This window comes from Cibotium barometz, chromosome 9 (genome assembly GCF_041138505.1).
Source record: "Cibotium barometz isolate CiBa-2024 chromosome 9, ASM4113850v1, whole genome shotgun sequence".
Classification (NCBI taxonomy): Eukaryota; Viridiplantae; Streptophyta; class Polypodiopsida; order Cyatheales; family Cibotiaceae; genus Cibotium; species Cibotium barometz.
The window spans coordinates 47,936,449-47,952,600 of NC_141054.1; the positions used below are offsets into that span (position 1 = coordinate 47,936,449).

The window sequence follows — 16,152 nt, forward strand, 5'->3', positions numbered from 1 at the left end:
AACATAAGAGGCACAAGATGGCTCACTCTCCCACTCAAGCTCTCTCACATACATGTAAAAACATAAGAGGCACAAGATGGCTCACTCTCCCACTCAAGCTCTCTCACACACATACAAAAACACAAGAGGCATAATGCACAATTATTGATAACCCCTCAAGCACTCCCTCAAGCTCTCTCTCTCTCTCTCTCTCTCTCTCTCTCTCTCTCTCTCTCTCTCTCGTTAGCCAATGGTATTCATGATTATGCATAAGAACGGTGACCATACAATAGTGAGCTTCATTATTGTAAGTTGTAGTCGGTAGTCATGATGACATTTCATTGGCATTTCCAACAACCCACAGAAAGGTTGTTTCCATGATGTTTGAATGATTATGGAGAAGGGATCGAATTTAAGTGAAAACAACAGACACCTTGTCCTCCCCAAAAAAACGGTGAATGTCTGCTTGGCCTAGGGTTCGAGAAAAGAAAGGTTCAACTCAGTCTAGAACTTGTGCAATCTTGGAGAAAGCCTTCTCAAACCAACCTTGGAGAAAGCCTTCTCCCATTGGTTTGTGAAGGGAAATTTTCTCTTAATTTTTTAAGAATTAGTTTTTTAATAAAAATATTGACGCAAGTGTTGCATTGTAGGAGACAGTACGGAAAAAATGCCATTTTAGGCTTGCACCTCGTGGGGAAGGGTTGAAACTAGGACTTGCTTTTTTGGCCACCCGCCGTTTGGTAAGAATTAGTTATAATTAGTTTTACTAGTGGGTTGCACATATACGATTCCCAGCTTCATATCTTTCACATTTCTAAAGTAATAGGAGTCTACTGTCTACCTCTCCTCGAACTTCGAAATGGCCTCTGAACCTTCGAATTCTTACCACGTGGAAGCTTAGTAAAGCCCTTCCTCTATATATATAATATAATATAATATGAGATATAGAGAGTGAAGAAAATGCTTGGTTGTTGTTGAACAAAGCTTTTACGCACTGTTCAATGAAGCTAAGAAATGCTCTTGAGCTCATCTCGCTTTCACGTTGGCCTTTGCTATGGACTGGGCTGCAGCTGTGATGAACCGCGAACACACAACATCAATGGAATCCAAAAAGCAAGGTACAAATCCCTCCCCGTGTTGTTGGTCTGAAACCCCAGCTTGCTCTTCTTCTTTGCTTTTTTGGGCAGCATGAGACGTGACCAATCGGATTCGTGTGTATCGCTGACATGGCACGTTACATGACCCATGGTCATACCCATGGAGCCACTCAGCCATGGCTTATTGCATGAGCCATATTGTTGTGGACCCGCTGACATGGCACATTGCACGAGCCATGTTGGTGTTGTCCGGCTGACATGGCATGGCTAATGCGGTAGATTGTGTACGATACTACGATGTGGCACTTTGCTGTGCTGACATCTATGAATGATGAGCCATGCTGATGCAAACTAGTGATAAACATTATAACTTAGGGGATTTACACCTCTGGTAGGATTGGAACCGGATTTTTCTCCTAAAAATGCGCGGCCAGGGTGAATGGGACTCCCATTCACCCGCTAGGGTGGGCGAGATGAAAGTGGTAATCTCGGGAAACTACAACTTAGGGGGTCTTTTTCGGGTGACCATGCCCTATTCAATGTGTTGCAAGATAGACGCGAATATGCTCCTTGCCTCTATAGGCACATCATGGTCAGGGAGTGCCAGTTTACACATATGGTAGGGTTGGAGCCAGATTTTTCTCCTAAAAATGTGCGGCCAGGGAGATGGATGGGGGAGACTCCCCGTTCACCTATTTGGGCGGGCGAGACGAAAGTGGAAATCTCGGGAAACTTTCACTTCTTGGTTAAAAAAATGAGGTTCCAACACTGGTTTGTAAAGGCCCATATAAGGCGAAGCTGATGGCAGTTACTAAGCATATTGATTTCTTAGGACTCATGCTGCTTAGAACTTACACACTAAGATGGCCATCACCTCTACCGCACCCAAATAGTTGAACCTTAAGTGGCCTTAGTATTCTTAGCCTGCCCACTGTTGTGCTATGGTGTTGTCCATGTGGATGTAGTGTGCTAGGCTATGGCCATACAAGGGACACATTGCCTAAACTTGCAACCAGCTCCAGTGTTTCTTTGTAAAATCATCTAAAAAGATGATAGATGATCCTTCCCATTTTCAAACCAAAGACCCTGTTCAATAAAAACAAAAAGAAATTATCTTGTTTCATATCTTTCAATTTCTTGAATTAAAATCTCAAAGAGGTATTTAAAATACGTAGTTAGGGGTATCAAAGCATGCTTCCTTTTTTTTTTCGACTAGCCTTTGGTCCAAGATCCTCCTGTAGTTATCAAATTTTCAGCGCTCGTAGGCGCTTAATTATTCACCCATAGGTGATGCCGCCAAGGAAGCACCAAGGGGGGTTTTGAACCTAGGACCAAGACGCAAACACCTTCACCACTTGAGTTATCACCTCATTGGCTATCAAAGCACACTTTTAGCCATACATTAGTCTAGTTCATTTGTTATGAGCGTCTATAAATCTAAAGAAGGATATATATTCTTATAGAATATCCTGGATGTCAAAATTACCACATGCCCAAAAAGCATGGTCTGAATATCCTGGATGGACTCTAGGAAACCAAGTATAATTTGGGGAGCAACTTTGGATATTAATATAGCCAAAAAACTTTACGTTTGATTCCTTTTTGTAGCCAAATTTTCTAAATCTGGGCCTTAAAAAATCATTGTTAGGCTTTCATATAAATGGGCTTTTCAGTAAACTCCATAAAGCCCAGTTGTGTGCCCACACATCCTATTGAATATGCATATATGCACACAAGCACTCATACAGCTGCACTGCTGCTGCACTGCTGCACTGACAGAAAACATGCACAGTGTTATCAATAATTTGTCCACACTGGAAACCACAGGATCATGTTTGGTCCATGCTATATACTTGGGTTCTTCCGTTGTTATTGCTATGCTTACTGCCCTTCATCATTCCTTTCTTATGCCGACTTTGATGATGCTCGCAATACATGGACCCCGCCTTAGCTTGCTTGGAGCACTGCCAATGCCTCCCATCAGTTCTGCAACATCGAATGGGCTCGGCGTCCTCTGCATCTTGCTCCGTGCTTTGCCCTGAGCAGCTGTCCACCACAGTCTCAGAGTTCTCTTCTTCCATAGCCACATGTGATCTCTCACTGCGTACATTATTGGGATATACTTTCTTACAAGGAGATTGACCCTTTGCCCTTGTCTTCTGCTGATGACGCTCACAGTATAGGAATCCCAGCTTGGCATTTCGAGTGCATCGCCATTGCTTTCCGTCTGTCTTACGGCATTGTGGAAGCCCATGCTCTGGCTCCTGGCACCTCATTCGGCTGGAGGAATTTGCACCCAAGCTTTGGGCAAGCTCTTGACAGCACCCTTCCTGTGTTCTTGGTGGTTCTAATCCGCTGTTTTGTACACAACCTTCATTAGCATTTGCAGCTTGCTCATGCAAGGCATTGATCATACTTTGTTTCCCGTCTTTGAGCCGTCTGCGATCCTTTAGTATGAACCTGCGAGTCCTAAGCTCTCTGAAGGCTGGACACTCTCTGAGAGCTGTCTTGACCTGTGCCGCTAGTGCTTGGCTGTCTAATTCAATAACCTTTGAATATCCTTGTTTTACCAGTCTCCTCAGAGCCTCACAGGCAGTCACACCACGGCTTCCAGAGTCCAAAAGCACTATAATCATAGCAGTTGTTAAGGGTGAGTTCACCCACTCTCGAGCTACATGTGAGGCCTCCTTGTCAGCTGAGCTCTCGTTGCTTGCTAAAAAGGAAAAAAAGTTTACTTTCTTAACTGTGGGCTGAACTGGCTTGGGTAAAAGAAGAGAACTAAAACATGCAAGGTGGAGAGCTAGGCAGTCATTTCATACCTGAAGAATCTGTGTGTAAAGTTTTAGCCACGCTTGACTGCCTGTGCCAGATAGGATCTATTAGCCTTAATCCTAGACTGGAAACCATGCTTTGATTAAACCTAGACTGAAAACCATGCTTTGCTTATCCCTAGACCGAAAACCATGCTTTGATTATCCCTAGACTGAAAACCATGCTTTGATTACTCACTGTCTCTAAAAATATTGCAATGGTGATGACTTTTACCTGCAGCCATTTGTTTTTTCCTTTGACATTCTTGCAATTGAGGATGATGGAAGCTGTAAGAAAGGCAAACAATGCTGGTGAAAGGAGATCTATAACGATACGTGCATGTACACAAAATCATAACAAGCATATACATACTTTTGTGAAACAAACTGTATATCCTACTTCTCTCTCTCTCTCTCTCTCTCTCTCTCTCTCTCTCTCTCTCTCTCTCTCTCACACACACACACACACACATGGGTAAGGACATACACAGATAAAAAGGCGTAGGCTAGGACGCTTCAGCAAAGTGACACTCATGTACATGGTGCATATGTGCACATGCACACAGGGGCATAAGCAAGGAAGTCTCTTGGTAGGCAAAGCAATACACACACACTGCATGCATGTACATGGGTACACTTACAACTGCACATGCCTATGTCATTTATACATGCAAGTCTGTTAGCAAGGGAACCAATAATGCACATAAATACATACATATGCATCTGCATGTGTGCACACACAGGCATAGGTACAACTGTACATACCTTACAATATGTACATACATAAATACATGACACAAAAATTGTTAATGGAATTGCTAAGCTCAAGGCCTTTACAGATGCTTGTGTTGAGACCTTGCTTATGTTTTCCTGAAAATAAACCATTGTACAGCATGTATTGACAATGCTAAGGTCAAGGCCTTTGCAGATGCTTATGTTTTCCTGAAAATAAGCCATTGTACAGCATGTATTGACAATGTTTAATACCTTACACGCTGTGGAGTTTTTAGCAAGTCCCTTTGTACCATATATCGAAATTCTCCTCCTTTTTACCCCGGTTTCACCTGTGCAACAAGGCAAGCTGCACTTGCGTTTATGCCTTATTCTTGAAGTAAAAGGATGTGTTGACATTCTCTTCTTAACCCACCCTACTGCCTTCTTGACGACCGTCCGTCTTCTGCGATTGATTTCGGGGAATCGGAAATGGCCATCTGTAGAGTTCACTGTATAATGTTGTAGTTCATTTCTCCAGCTTGATTGCCATGCCAAGTCAGATGCAGACATTGCTGTATTATAATGGCCATAAGCAAGAAAGGGTTCATCATCATCATCATCATTATGATCATCGTCCACATCATCATCATGATCATCAACATCAACGCCTTCATTATCATCATCATCAACATCATTGTTAATGTCATCATCTCGGGACTCTAAACCCCTTAACTCCTCTAGATGTGGGCTTTCCATATCAATACATGATGGGATGATGCTGAACTGGCCCTCATGTGCCGTAAAATCTGAAGAGATAATTGAGTTTGGAATGCTTAGTCCTCCATACACAGAAGAACACATGGAGAAGTTTCTGAGTTCTTCTTGGAATTGGGCAGCATAACTACCATGTGAAGTATGGAATGGATTAGATAGAACATAAGGCCTTCCATATCCAGGATCAGTAATAGTACCAATTTTGTCTTCTTTCTGATATTGGGCATCACAGCCATTTAAATATTGCTGCAAAGGCATGTATTGGTGATGTATGCCTGCCATGTCATTGGCAAACCTATGATGCATCCCTTCCATGTCCTTGGGATGTCTACAAAGCATCTCTTTCATGCCATTCACATAATGGAGCCCATCCATAATGCCATGTTGAGAGGAGTTATGTAGAGTTGCGAATGGGTCCTGCAATGTGTTTCGTAAAGAAGGGAAAGCAAAGCGAATGATGGGCAGGAGAGTGACCCGGTCTTCATCAGATATGGCCTCTACCAGTGCATTTTCATGATCAATGATGTCCTGCGTAGAGAGAAGGTAAGAGACTGGTAGGTCAGAAGCTAGGGTTTCATCAGTCAAACAAAGACCCTTACGCTCTGAATTGGGTGAAGGGGAACAACTTGGCTGTGCCATGCTAGCAGCTAATCATGTAGAATTTTTCCATTCTAACCATAATTAAGCATCTATATCATCTAGTCATGTAATTCTGATCACAATTTCACAGTAACCCATGTTCAATTTCTCATTTCAGCAAAAAACTCTTCATTTTTTGAGAACCCCCTGTCCGTTTTTGAGGGCCCAATACAGTGGTTTCCTTAAATTTGCTTCTTTAGCTTAGAAAGGGAGATGGGCGGTGAGCCATGCAGCAGCAGTAGCGAGAGCAAAAAGCAGCCAATAGAGGGGGATGCGAGAGAAAACGGTTGGGATGAGAGCGTCGCCAAAGCAACTGAAAAGGTGGGCAGGGTTGCTTCGCATTCCGTTTTTGTGCTGAACGCATAACGTGAAGATGAAGGGGGGGGGACAGGTCAAGAACTGAACGACCACTTCACCAAGACAAACTTTACTTCCAAAGAAAATAAAGGAAATGCAAAAAAAAAAAAAAAGAAACTCCCTATCATATTTTAGGTCAAAATGTAGTTCTATGGGTTGCAGGTGCTAACTTGTCCACGCCCACAAATAAAATGTGAATGGTATGCAAGTGTTTTTATTTTCGCGCGTGTGTGTCTAACCATTGAAAAAAAAGGACAACCTTCAAACTAAACTGGTTTTTATCCAAAAAAAATGAATAGGTTAATTGGTTTTATAACTAAAGTTTAAAATTTTGAGTATTTAAATTCAAGGCTATGCAAAATTATGATTGGTTTTCTCAATTTGAGTCGTGAAAATTACACAAAAGGATGGTTTTTTTCGGATGTGTGTGTGTGTGTGTGTGTGAGAGAGAGAGAGAGAGAGAAATCAATGAAATAATTGGTTGAAGGTATAGTGCAGTGGTAAGATGTTTCCAATGGTGAGTAGTGGTCTCAAGTTTAGAAATCAATGAGATAGTTTTGCATTTGTCCACAACCCCCAAAGGAACTATGTGATGTGCTAAGTGTCTTTTTTTGTGTGTGCTATGTATTGTATCTTGAACCATACACATTGTAAATTATTGGTTTGGGAAACTTGAATTTGAAATTAGTTTAATCCAACACCAACGTCACCAATCATAATCGCCAGCCCAAGCAAATGTCCTCAAACTTATGTAAATCTTAGCATGTGATTATTGTCAAAAGAAGAGTTGTTTTGGCCAAATATTTAAGTCATACAAAGAACTCATAATTAAAGTAGAACTCATTATCCTTTAGAGTGTTGTTGGTGGGTGGTTTGACAAACCTTATGAGGTATGGTGGCACTTTCGCTAATGGATTGACAGAAGGTCCAATGCAATTATTTAGATTTGCTACGTCAATTGTTGTTTGAGACCACTTTCAAAAGAAACAACTGTTATCATTTTTTATGTTTCATGGTTTTGTATTGATTTGTGGTATAATCATGTTGATTAGAATACTTTGTTAAAAAACAAGAAACTAATGTTGTCAACATTCCAAACAACATAGTTGTGGAGGAGGAAAAAGAGAGGAAATATTGTTGATGTCGTGCTTATATAAAATTGCCTTGAGCATTGGCTTATGATGTAAACTCTTTACTTAATGTTACACCACTATTCTCTAAAAAATAAGAGTAAAGGATAAAGAATAAAATTGCATTGTTTAATTTTTAAACATTGAAATCTCTAAATAAAAGATAAATATAAGCATGCTAAAAGTGATGTGGTTAGCATGATTGCTTCAATCAACATAGCCTATAAACAAATTTACAAGCAAGATAAATTAAGCATGCTAAAATCGATGTGGTTAGCATGATTGCTTCAATCGACGTAGCTTATAAAGAGATTTTACAAGCAAGATACATTCCAAAAGGGACTTTGATATGTTGTAGCTAGTCTTAAGATGTTCCTACATCTTTACTTAAAGGTTGTTTGATGAGAAAGCTAGCTTATAAGATTAAACAAGTGTAAAGGCATGGGAAACTAGGAATGGGAGCCCTTGGGTCACTATTCCTTGGTAGTTAAATGAGAAAAGGCTTGTGAGAAGTATATAAAGCTTCATCTTATCATTCATGCTGACAAGAACCTATGCTCTCAAACAACCCATGGAAACTCATGTAATCAAACGAGTAAGCTTCCATGGCATCCACAAAGTTTCATGTACGACTCTCCAAGAAAAGCACAAGTCTACCAAACACCGAGCACGGCATGGATAAGACCATTGTAATTAACCTTATCTGTATGACCACTATTTAGTAATTAGCCTCACGTGCACCCTGGTTATGAACAATCAAGTCCACACACTAATCTCTTAGATATTTAGTACCACTTCACCGTGAGGCCATGGACACTTTTGTTCCACCGTGTTTTTTCCCATGGCCATCCAAGTGTGAATGGACACCATAGGGTTAGCTAATAAGTAAACTCATTTACAATTTAGGGTTGCTTGCTCATTTGTACTTTCTCTTTGTACTAGAGAACTTTCATCTCTCTCTTTTGAGTTTACCATTCTCTCACACACTTTATATCCTTGTGTTCTTGTCATTTAGCATTGTGTGTGTGTGAGTCCGGCTCTCCATTTTGCGAGATCCAACAATAATATTAGAGCATAGCTCTTCTATAGCTTGCCTTTTGGTGTTTTTCTCTACATTGTGTTCAAGCTTTCCATCAGCTTGTTCTACTTGGTAGCTGGTAGTTGTTGCAACACAGCTTTAAGCTTTCCATTGAAGCTTTCTTTCTCTGTAAACAATGAAGGAGGTTTTTCCATGAAGAATTAACTTTCTACTTCAAGTAACAACTTCATTGCAGGTATTTCTAATTAAGGAATTTAACTCCTCACCAAGTGATATAGCTACAACAACAATTTTCACAGTCTGATCATTTCGCTTACACTCAGTGGATTTTTTCGTCAAAATGATATGATCCCACTTTTGCACCGCTTCACCAAGTGTGCTGACACGTGGTGAATAGAATCACCTGTTTCTAGGGTAATTTTCTATCTTGGATCATTTTTGGGTACAATCACCCGATTCTTAGATCGTTTTACAATCGATTGATTTAACTCTTGAATCATGGGTTTCTTCGATCGCTTGATTCAACTCTTCGAGTCAGCTTCTTCGATCCACTGATTCCACTCTTTGATCTAATTCCACTTTCTTAGGTGATTCTAGCTTGATCGATTCCACTTTTGGGATCGTTTGATTCTACTTTTTGGGATTGACGACTCCAATTTTTTAATCATTCCATCAATCGTCTCTAATCAACTGATCAAAGATTCTCCAATCGTCTGATCGGTGATTCTCCAATCATCCGATTCTCCAATCATTCTTGATTGGTTGAGACCAATTGTAACTCTCCAATAGCTCATTTTTGTAATTGTCCAATTCCACCTTCTTCAATCGGTGATCCAAGAGTCTAATCGACAATTCTTCATGTAGTCCAATCGTTCAATTCTTCATCTCTAGTTGTCTGATTCTTCATCTCCAATTGTCCAATTGGAGCCTTGAATTGACGATCCAACTAAGATTTTTTAGTAGCTTTCTAGTGACTTCAATAGCATTTGTGTTGATTTCAATTTAAGCTTTATTTTAGCATATTTTCTTCTCAAATTCTCTAGCAATAAACAAAGTTACAGGACTTGAGAGAGCAACTTCTCAATATTGATGAAGTCATTCTTGAAAAGGACATGATTAACATTACCCATAATTCTTTACCCTGAATCTTATCTAGGTTTCAATACTTCCCTCCATCTTTCATTGAGAGACGATGCGGCCCCTCTTACCTATTAGGAGCTTTTAAGCTTACTGTTATAGAAAGAATGTTTCTGAGAGTTTTAGCAATGATTAAGCTTTAGTAACCAAGGATAAGGGTAAAAAAATTTCGCAGAAGGCCAATTCCAACAAAACTTTTGAGGCTAAGGGTGGTTCCAAAAAGCCAAAGAAGGTGACTTACCGGTATTGTAAAAAACCTGGCCATGTAATTGAAAATTGGTTTAACCTTTAAAAAAAAAGAAAAGAAGAAGAAAGAATCCAATAAGGTTCGAGTAGTTTTGCCTTCAGCGATGGAGTTCTAAGAAAGAGGACTTAGCTAATGTTGTTGTCCATCAAGACTTCTTACTTATGGCTATTTGCAGTTATTATCCTGAACATGATGCATGTCTCAGTGTAATTGTCTCACTGATAGTTGGTTTCTTGACAGTGGTGCTTCTAAGGACATAATTTCTCAAAGAAGTTTGATGAAACATATGGAGAATGCACAAAGTGGTCATACTCTTATGTGTGCCAATAATGCCTCTTACCTAGGTATTAGTGAGATTGTTGTCACTACTATAAGTGGTGAGGATATTTGTCTTGAAAATGTACTTTTTGTTCTAGGTATTCACAAAAAACTATTTTCTATACCCACTCAAGTAAGGGGAGTCTTAATTTGAATTTGCAGATGATAAATGTATTGTTCATGAGACAAAGACAAATAGATTATGCTTACTAGATCTTTAACCACGTGGTTTATACAAATTGGACATGTATGACAAGTGTGATGTTACTTGTCTAGAAGACACTTCTAATGCAATGAAAGATGCCCAATTATGGCATTCTAGGTTTGGCTATACTTTATTGATGGTTTGATGCTTTTACAGCAAACATGGCATGTTAGAGGACCTTCCTCACCTTGATTCACCACCAAGATATATCCTTGGCAAAGTTGCTTGCCAAACTTTCCCAAAGAACGTAGCAGATAGAGCTGATCATAAATTAGCTCATACACAGTGATGTGTGTGTTCCAATGCAGGATACTTCTTTGGGAGGAAATTTATATTTTGCACCATTCATTGAATGGTTATATCCAATTCAACTGGTCTTACCCTATTTATTAAATTATGTTGGTCTTATCCTATTTTGTACCATTCATTGATGATTATATCAAATTCCGTTGGTCTTACCCTATTAGAGCATCTAGATCTTACCCTATTTCAGCAACTAGATCAGAGGTATTTTCTCTTTCAACATTTTGTTGCTATGGTTGAGAATGAAACTAGCCTAAAAATATAAAGTCGTCATTCCGACAAAGGGGGGAAATACATGTCTAATGCATTTAAATATTTTTTGGCACAAAAGCATCAGTGTATAACTCCGTATACACCACACCAAAATGGTGTTGCTGAGAGATGTAACACAACTCTCATGAAGATGGTGTTAAGGGTCAACAACTTCCACACATCTTTTAGATGGAAGTAGTTCTTTGTGCTACGTATGTGCTGTGAACAGGTACCCCACTAAAGCTCTGAAGACTGCCACTCCTTATGAGACTTGGTTCAATCGAAAACCTAAGGTTGAACATGTGTGTTTTTAGTTGTTTGGCATATACACATGTGCTGCCTAATCTATTTGTGCAACTCACAACCAGACATCTAGTATAATGTGTCACAACTTTCAAAGTTCATGCATTGTCTAGGCACTAAGCATTGGTAGGCAGTTGAACATATCTTTTAATAAGGCACTCAAGATCTTAGATTGTTCTATGCCGGGGGGTGATTTAGAACTGTAGGCCTTCAGTTATTCTGATTGGGCAGGCGATTATGATACACGACAATCCACATCTAGAAACTGTCTCTTTCTTAGCAATTTGCGTATATCTTAGCTAAGCAAGAAACAACCAACTATGGCAACATCGTCTTGTGAAGATGAATACATAGCAACATTCACTATGATATTTGAATGTGTATGGTTGAGAAGATTAATGGAGGATCTTTATGTCTCTTCAAACTTCCCTACTCCTATTGTCACTGTCAGAGTGCAATGGCACTGGTTAATAAGAATCTTGTCTTTTATGCCATGATTAAGCACATTGAAGTGCATTACCACTATGTCAGAGAGAGACTCCATGCAAGAGAGATTAATATGATCTATCTAGTACACATGATAATGTGGCAGATCTTTTCACTAAAGCCTTATTGCGTAAAAAATTTAAGGTCTTCCACAAAGCTTTGGGCCTCTTCCCTTTCAAAGATTGATCTACAATCTGTGTAAACCTCATATTTGTACTACAGGGGGTTTGTTAAATATTTGGTAGTCCTTCACCGCCATGAGGTCATGCACTCACACTATGGGCACTTTTGTCACATAACGGGTTTTTTCCCATGGCCATCCATGTGTGAACAGACACCTTATGGTTAGCTAGTATATAAGCAATCTCATTTATAATTTAGGGTTACTTGCTCATTTGTACTTTCTCTTTGTACTTGTAGAGAGCTTTCATCTCTATCCTTTGAGCATTATGTGTGTATGAGTTTGGCTCTCCATTCTATGAGATCCCCTTGCTTGTTAATTGGTCCCTCGTGTATACACATTAATAGGCCCTCTCTAACCATCTTGGATTGACTTATAAGCCCAGCCTTCCTTTGGTTTCTTGACTCAAGCCAACATTTATGCTTGTAGCTTGCAAATAATGATGCACAATCTCAAGCCACCATGATATCAGCTCTCCTTCAAATAGCTTTTTCTTGAACCATCAGCTCTCACGGTCATAACATTCTCACCCCCTTAATTGGGATTTATCATCCTCGATGATAACATCATCTCAATTGCGACTCAAATTCCCAAGTAGATTTGGACAAAGGGTGACCTCTCTAGGCTACCAAAGCCTCTTAAAAAGTTTAATTTCTCAACCGCTTCTCTCTTTTAGCAAGTATCCTATCAAATCCTTGATCAACTTGATCATGCTTCTTCTAAAAAGCAATAAATCCCCGTCAATCAAATTTACTTCCTCATGAATACATTGTTTTAAATTACTGACATGAATGGATATAACATCCTTGTGGTAATTCAAGCCACATCTCCAATTTATTTTGATATCATTCACAGTCAACAATATCTTGGTGCTAACTTGGCAATCTTGCCAACACAAAAAGTTTTTTGATTTTGAGGGTACCAAGAGAAATACTTTTATACATTTACAATTAGCAAGCATGGTGGTTTGGTTCATAGGCAAATGAACGTGCAAACAAGCACTCGTCAACATTTGTTGCATTTTATAAAGAAATTATGTAGTGCTAGGTGTGAGGGTACCTTGTGATGAAACTAGATACATGCCATAATTCAAACGGTGAGAAGTTTGTAGTGCTAAGTGTTTTTTAGCGATGAAACTAGATATACATGCTATAATTCAATTCAAATGGTGAGAAGTTTGTAGAGGAATGTATGTCAATGTGTTTAGATTATTGCAAACACATCAAAGGAAACCCCACATCCAAAGCATGCAAAACACGTAAAGAGCACACCTACTAGCCAAGCAAGCCAAAAAGTGACAAGTACCAAGAAGAGGAAGATGATGATGACTGGAGTCATCCTCGAAGGAATCCAAGTCGAGTTGCTAAGTCTTCGAAGAAAGGTGCTTCTTCAAATTCCATTAAAGAAACTAAGGAAGTAGGAGAGGTGGACAAGGGAATTGAAAAAGAAGAAGAGAATGAAGAGGGTTTCATGGTGACTCATGCAACTCGCTTGCGATTAGAACTCCTATAAGACAGTCTTAAGAGAGTGAAGATAATTGTTAACCATTATTTATCAAATCTTACATAAGGTATCTTTTGAATTTCCAAGCATAACGTGTGTGTGTGTGTGTGTGCATTGCAGGTGGTGAAATCCACTCCTTTGCCACCTATTCCCTTGTGCAGACTTGTGCCTAACCCCTCTATACGAAGAGTGCAGTTTAGGCACAAAAAATTGGCAAGGGAATTTTATACGAATGGCTATGTTGCCGATAGATACAAGTTCATTTACTTTATCTCCTTATCCCATAATCCGGTTAGAGAAGTGACTTAAGATGATGTTATTACATGGGATGACATCTGGCTATTGAAAAATGAGGAGTTCAAGAATATGATCAAAGGCACAGAGTGGGAATTCATAAGCAACAAGATGTATGTGTGGGATAGTAATCATCAAGTTGTGGCATGGATTTTTGGAGATTAATAAATGTGAGTCTAAATTGCCTACTTTTTGAATGCAGTCTTTTTGTTTTTTTAAATAGTTTTGGGACTAATTAGATTTGCACTATCTAACTGTAGCATTCAAGAATGTTGCATTAAGGCATCCTTGTGTTGACACTATCCTTATTGAATGAGGATAGTGAGGGGAGGTTCTCACAATGATAGCTCGCTTAAATAAGTAAGAGAATGTATGTATTAAGTCTCTTTGAATTAGGAATATTCGACGTACTATGTTTCAATCTTTCATCATAACCTTAAATTTTGTTGCCATAGGATGAATGAAGTGGGCTATGTTTCTTCTTCCCTTGTGGACCCTCGACACAGAAAAAAAAGGGTCGCCCATCCTGGTATAATTGCGAGCTTTCAGAACTTTCGCAAATAGTATTCCAGGTAAACCTTCAATCTTTAGACAGTTGCAATATATGATTAACGTTTGCATATTATCCAATAAAGTTGTAATTCGTGAATAATAGGATGAGTACCTCGCAGCCACCTGAGATATTGACTCCCTTGTAGATAGTTTGCCTGCACATGAGTTTGAAGAGAAATGGAGAACGGCATTTTATAGAGATGAAAGAAAGTGGACTCATGCTACAAGAGCGACTGTGGCGGTGATTGCAAACCCTGCACAAGGGGAAGGTTTCTTTGAATAAGAAATCCTACACTCTTTCCTCTCTCTATTACGTAGGCAACAACATTTTATGGTTTTAATGTTGCAGTTTAATTTTAGTATTGTGTTGCAGACGACTGGTGCAAGTTAATTGGGATGAGAAACTGGATTGTTCGACAGAGAATAGGCTATACAACTTGGCAGCTAGCTCATTGCCAAATGACCACAAAGCATAGATTTTGGATATCTTGATTGATGGCAATTTGCAGAGGTTGAAGGATTTACAAATTCCTAAAAGTATCTAATAATTACTTTCCCTATCATCTTGATATTTACAAAGTACTCTATTTTGTTTGAATAACAATTTCAATGGCAATGCAGTAAATGTAAGTTTATTCAAGGATTGGCTTCGAAGAGGTCATATGGCATGAGATTGGAGCACAGGGTGCAGCCGTCCTTGTAGAAATATCACAAAAGTATAAGGTAATTTTCCTAGATACATTCCTGGAGGACCTCACCGATCTTAAGAGACTATATTTTTGGGAATCTATTCAAGGAAATAGTGGGATCCCTTAAAGAAACAAGTTGTGGTTTCCCTTAAATAGTGGGATCCCTTAAAGAAACAAGTTGTGGTAGCTTCAAACCCTGCTGTTGTCAAGGCTACCAAGTGTGCTGTGTTCAGGTGTGTAACGTTTTACAAAGCTTACTTACTACTTAGTTGTACTCCTATATTTGTAAACTAAACGAAAATAATATGTGTAGATGGATTTGTAAGTGCCATGCGGAGAGATATATTGTAGATGTGCCTGCAATCTTAAAAGATTGGCACAATCCAAAACATGAGAGCACTATGTATACACAGCAGCAACTTCGAGACCTTTGGGATGTAGGGATATACAAGAGATGCCCATTGTTCCTTGACTTTCCAAGTGGTAAATTTCCCAAGAACGAGAAGAAGATGTATACTCGGGCTTGTAAAGCGAAGCAATCAACCATGGTACCACTAAAGTCATATGTATCTTGTACAAGTCAATTTCTTCCTCAGGAGCCTCATTGTAGTCAAGGTCTAGCCACCATGGGCAATGTTCCCTCTCTATGTGGCAGACAGTGCCTGAAAGCCACATACTAATAATAAGAGCACACACAAACACTTAAATGTTGAAACTTTAAACACTTAAACGTCAAAACTTACTCGGCCCAATCGCAGATCTTTGTACACGTAAGCTAGAGTATCAACTGATGTCAAAACTGCTACGAGGGGAGGCATTGACTCAAGGCCACCAGAGACAATCTGCTTTTGTAGCCATCGATACACCACACAGCGTGTAGCAGACTTCAAGGTAGGTTGCTCGTCAATAGACAAATTGTGGGGTGGAACCCTCCATGGTGTGTCTTGAATGTCTTCTCCTATTCTATAACCTTTCGACGACCATCATCATCCATGGCCTTTGCTTTCTCCTCAATGCGCTGCTCCATCTCATCTCTGAAAACAAGCTACGTCAAGATTTGAATTGGGATTTTGTACCACCCCTTTTTCCCACACATATCGACGTTGCGAGTGAGCTCCTCCTCAATAAATGCACGGTCATCGT

At 39.5% G+C, this 16,152-nt stretch overlaps 1 protein-coding gene across 1 annotated transcript; it reads right to left on the minus strand.

The window, feature by feature from the left end:
- Nucleotides 1–2,706: 2,706 nt before the first annotated feature.
- Nucleotides 2,707–6,487, minus strand: LOC147635644 (uncharacterized). The gene is made up of 4 exons (XM_086803017.1): nt 4,874–6,487; nt 4,122–4,174; nt 3,896–3,936; nt 2,707–3,789 (listed from the first exon to the last, which is right to left on the minus strand). The coding sequence occupies exons 1-4, from the start codon at nt 6,011–6,013 to the stop codon at nt 2,906–2,908; spliced, it is 2,118 nt and encodes a 705-aa protein (XP_086659143.1). The 5' UTR covers nt 6,014–6,487; the 3' UTR covers nt 2,707–2,905.
- Between the last annotated feature and the right edge of the window lie 9,665 nt (nt 6,488–16,152).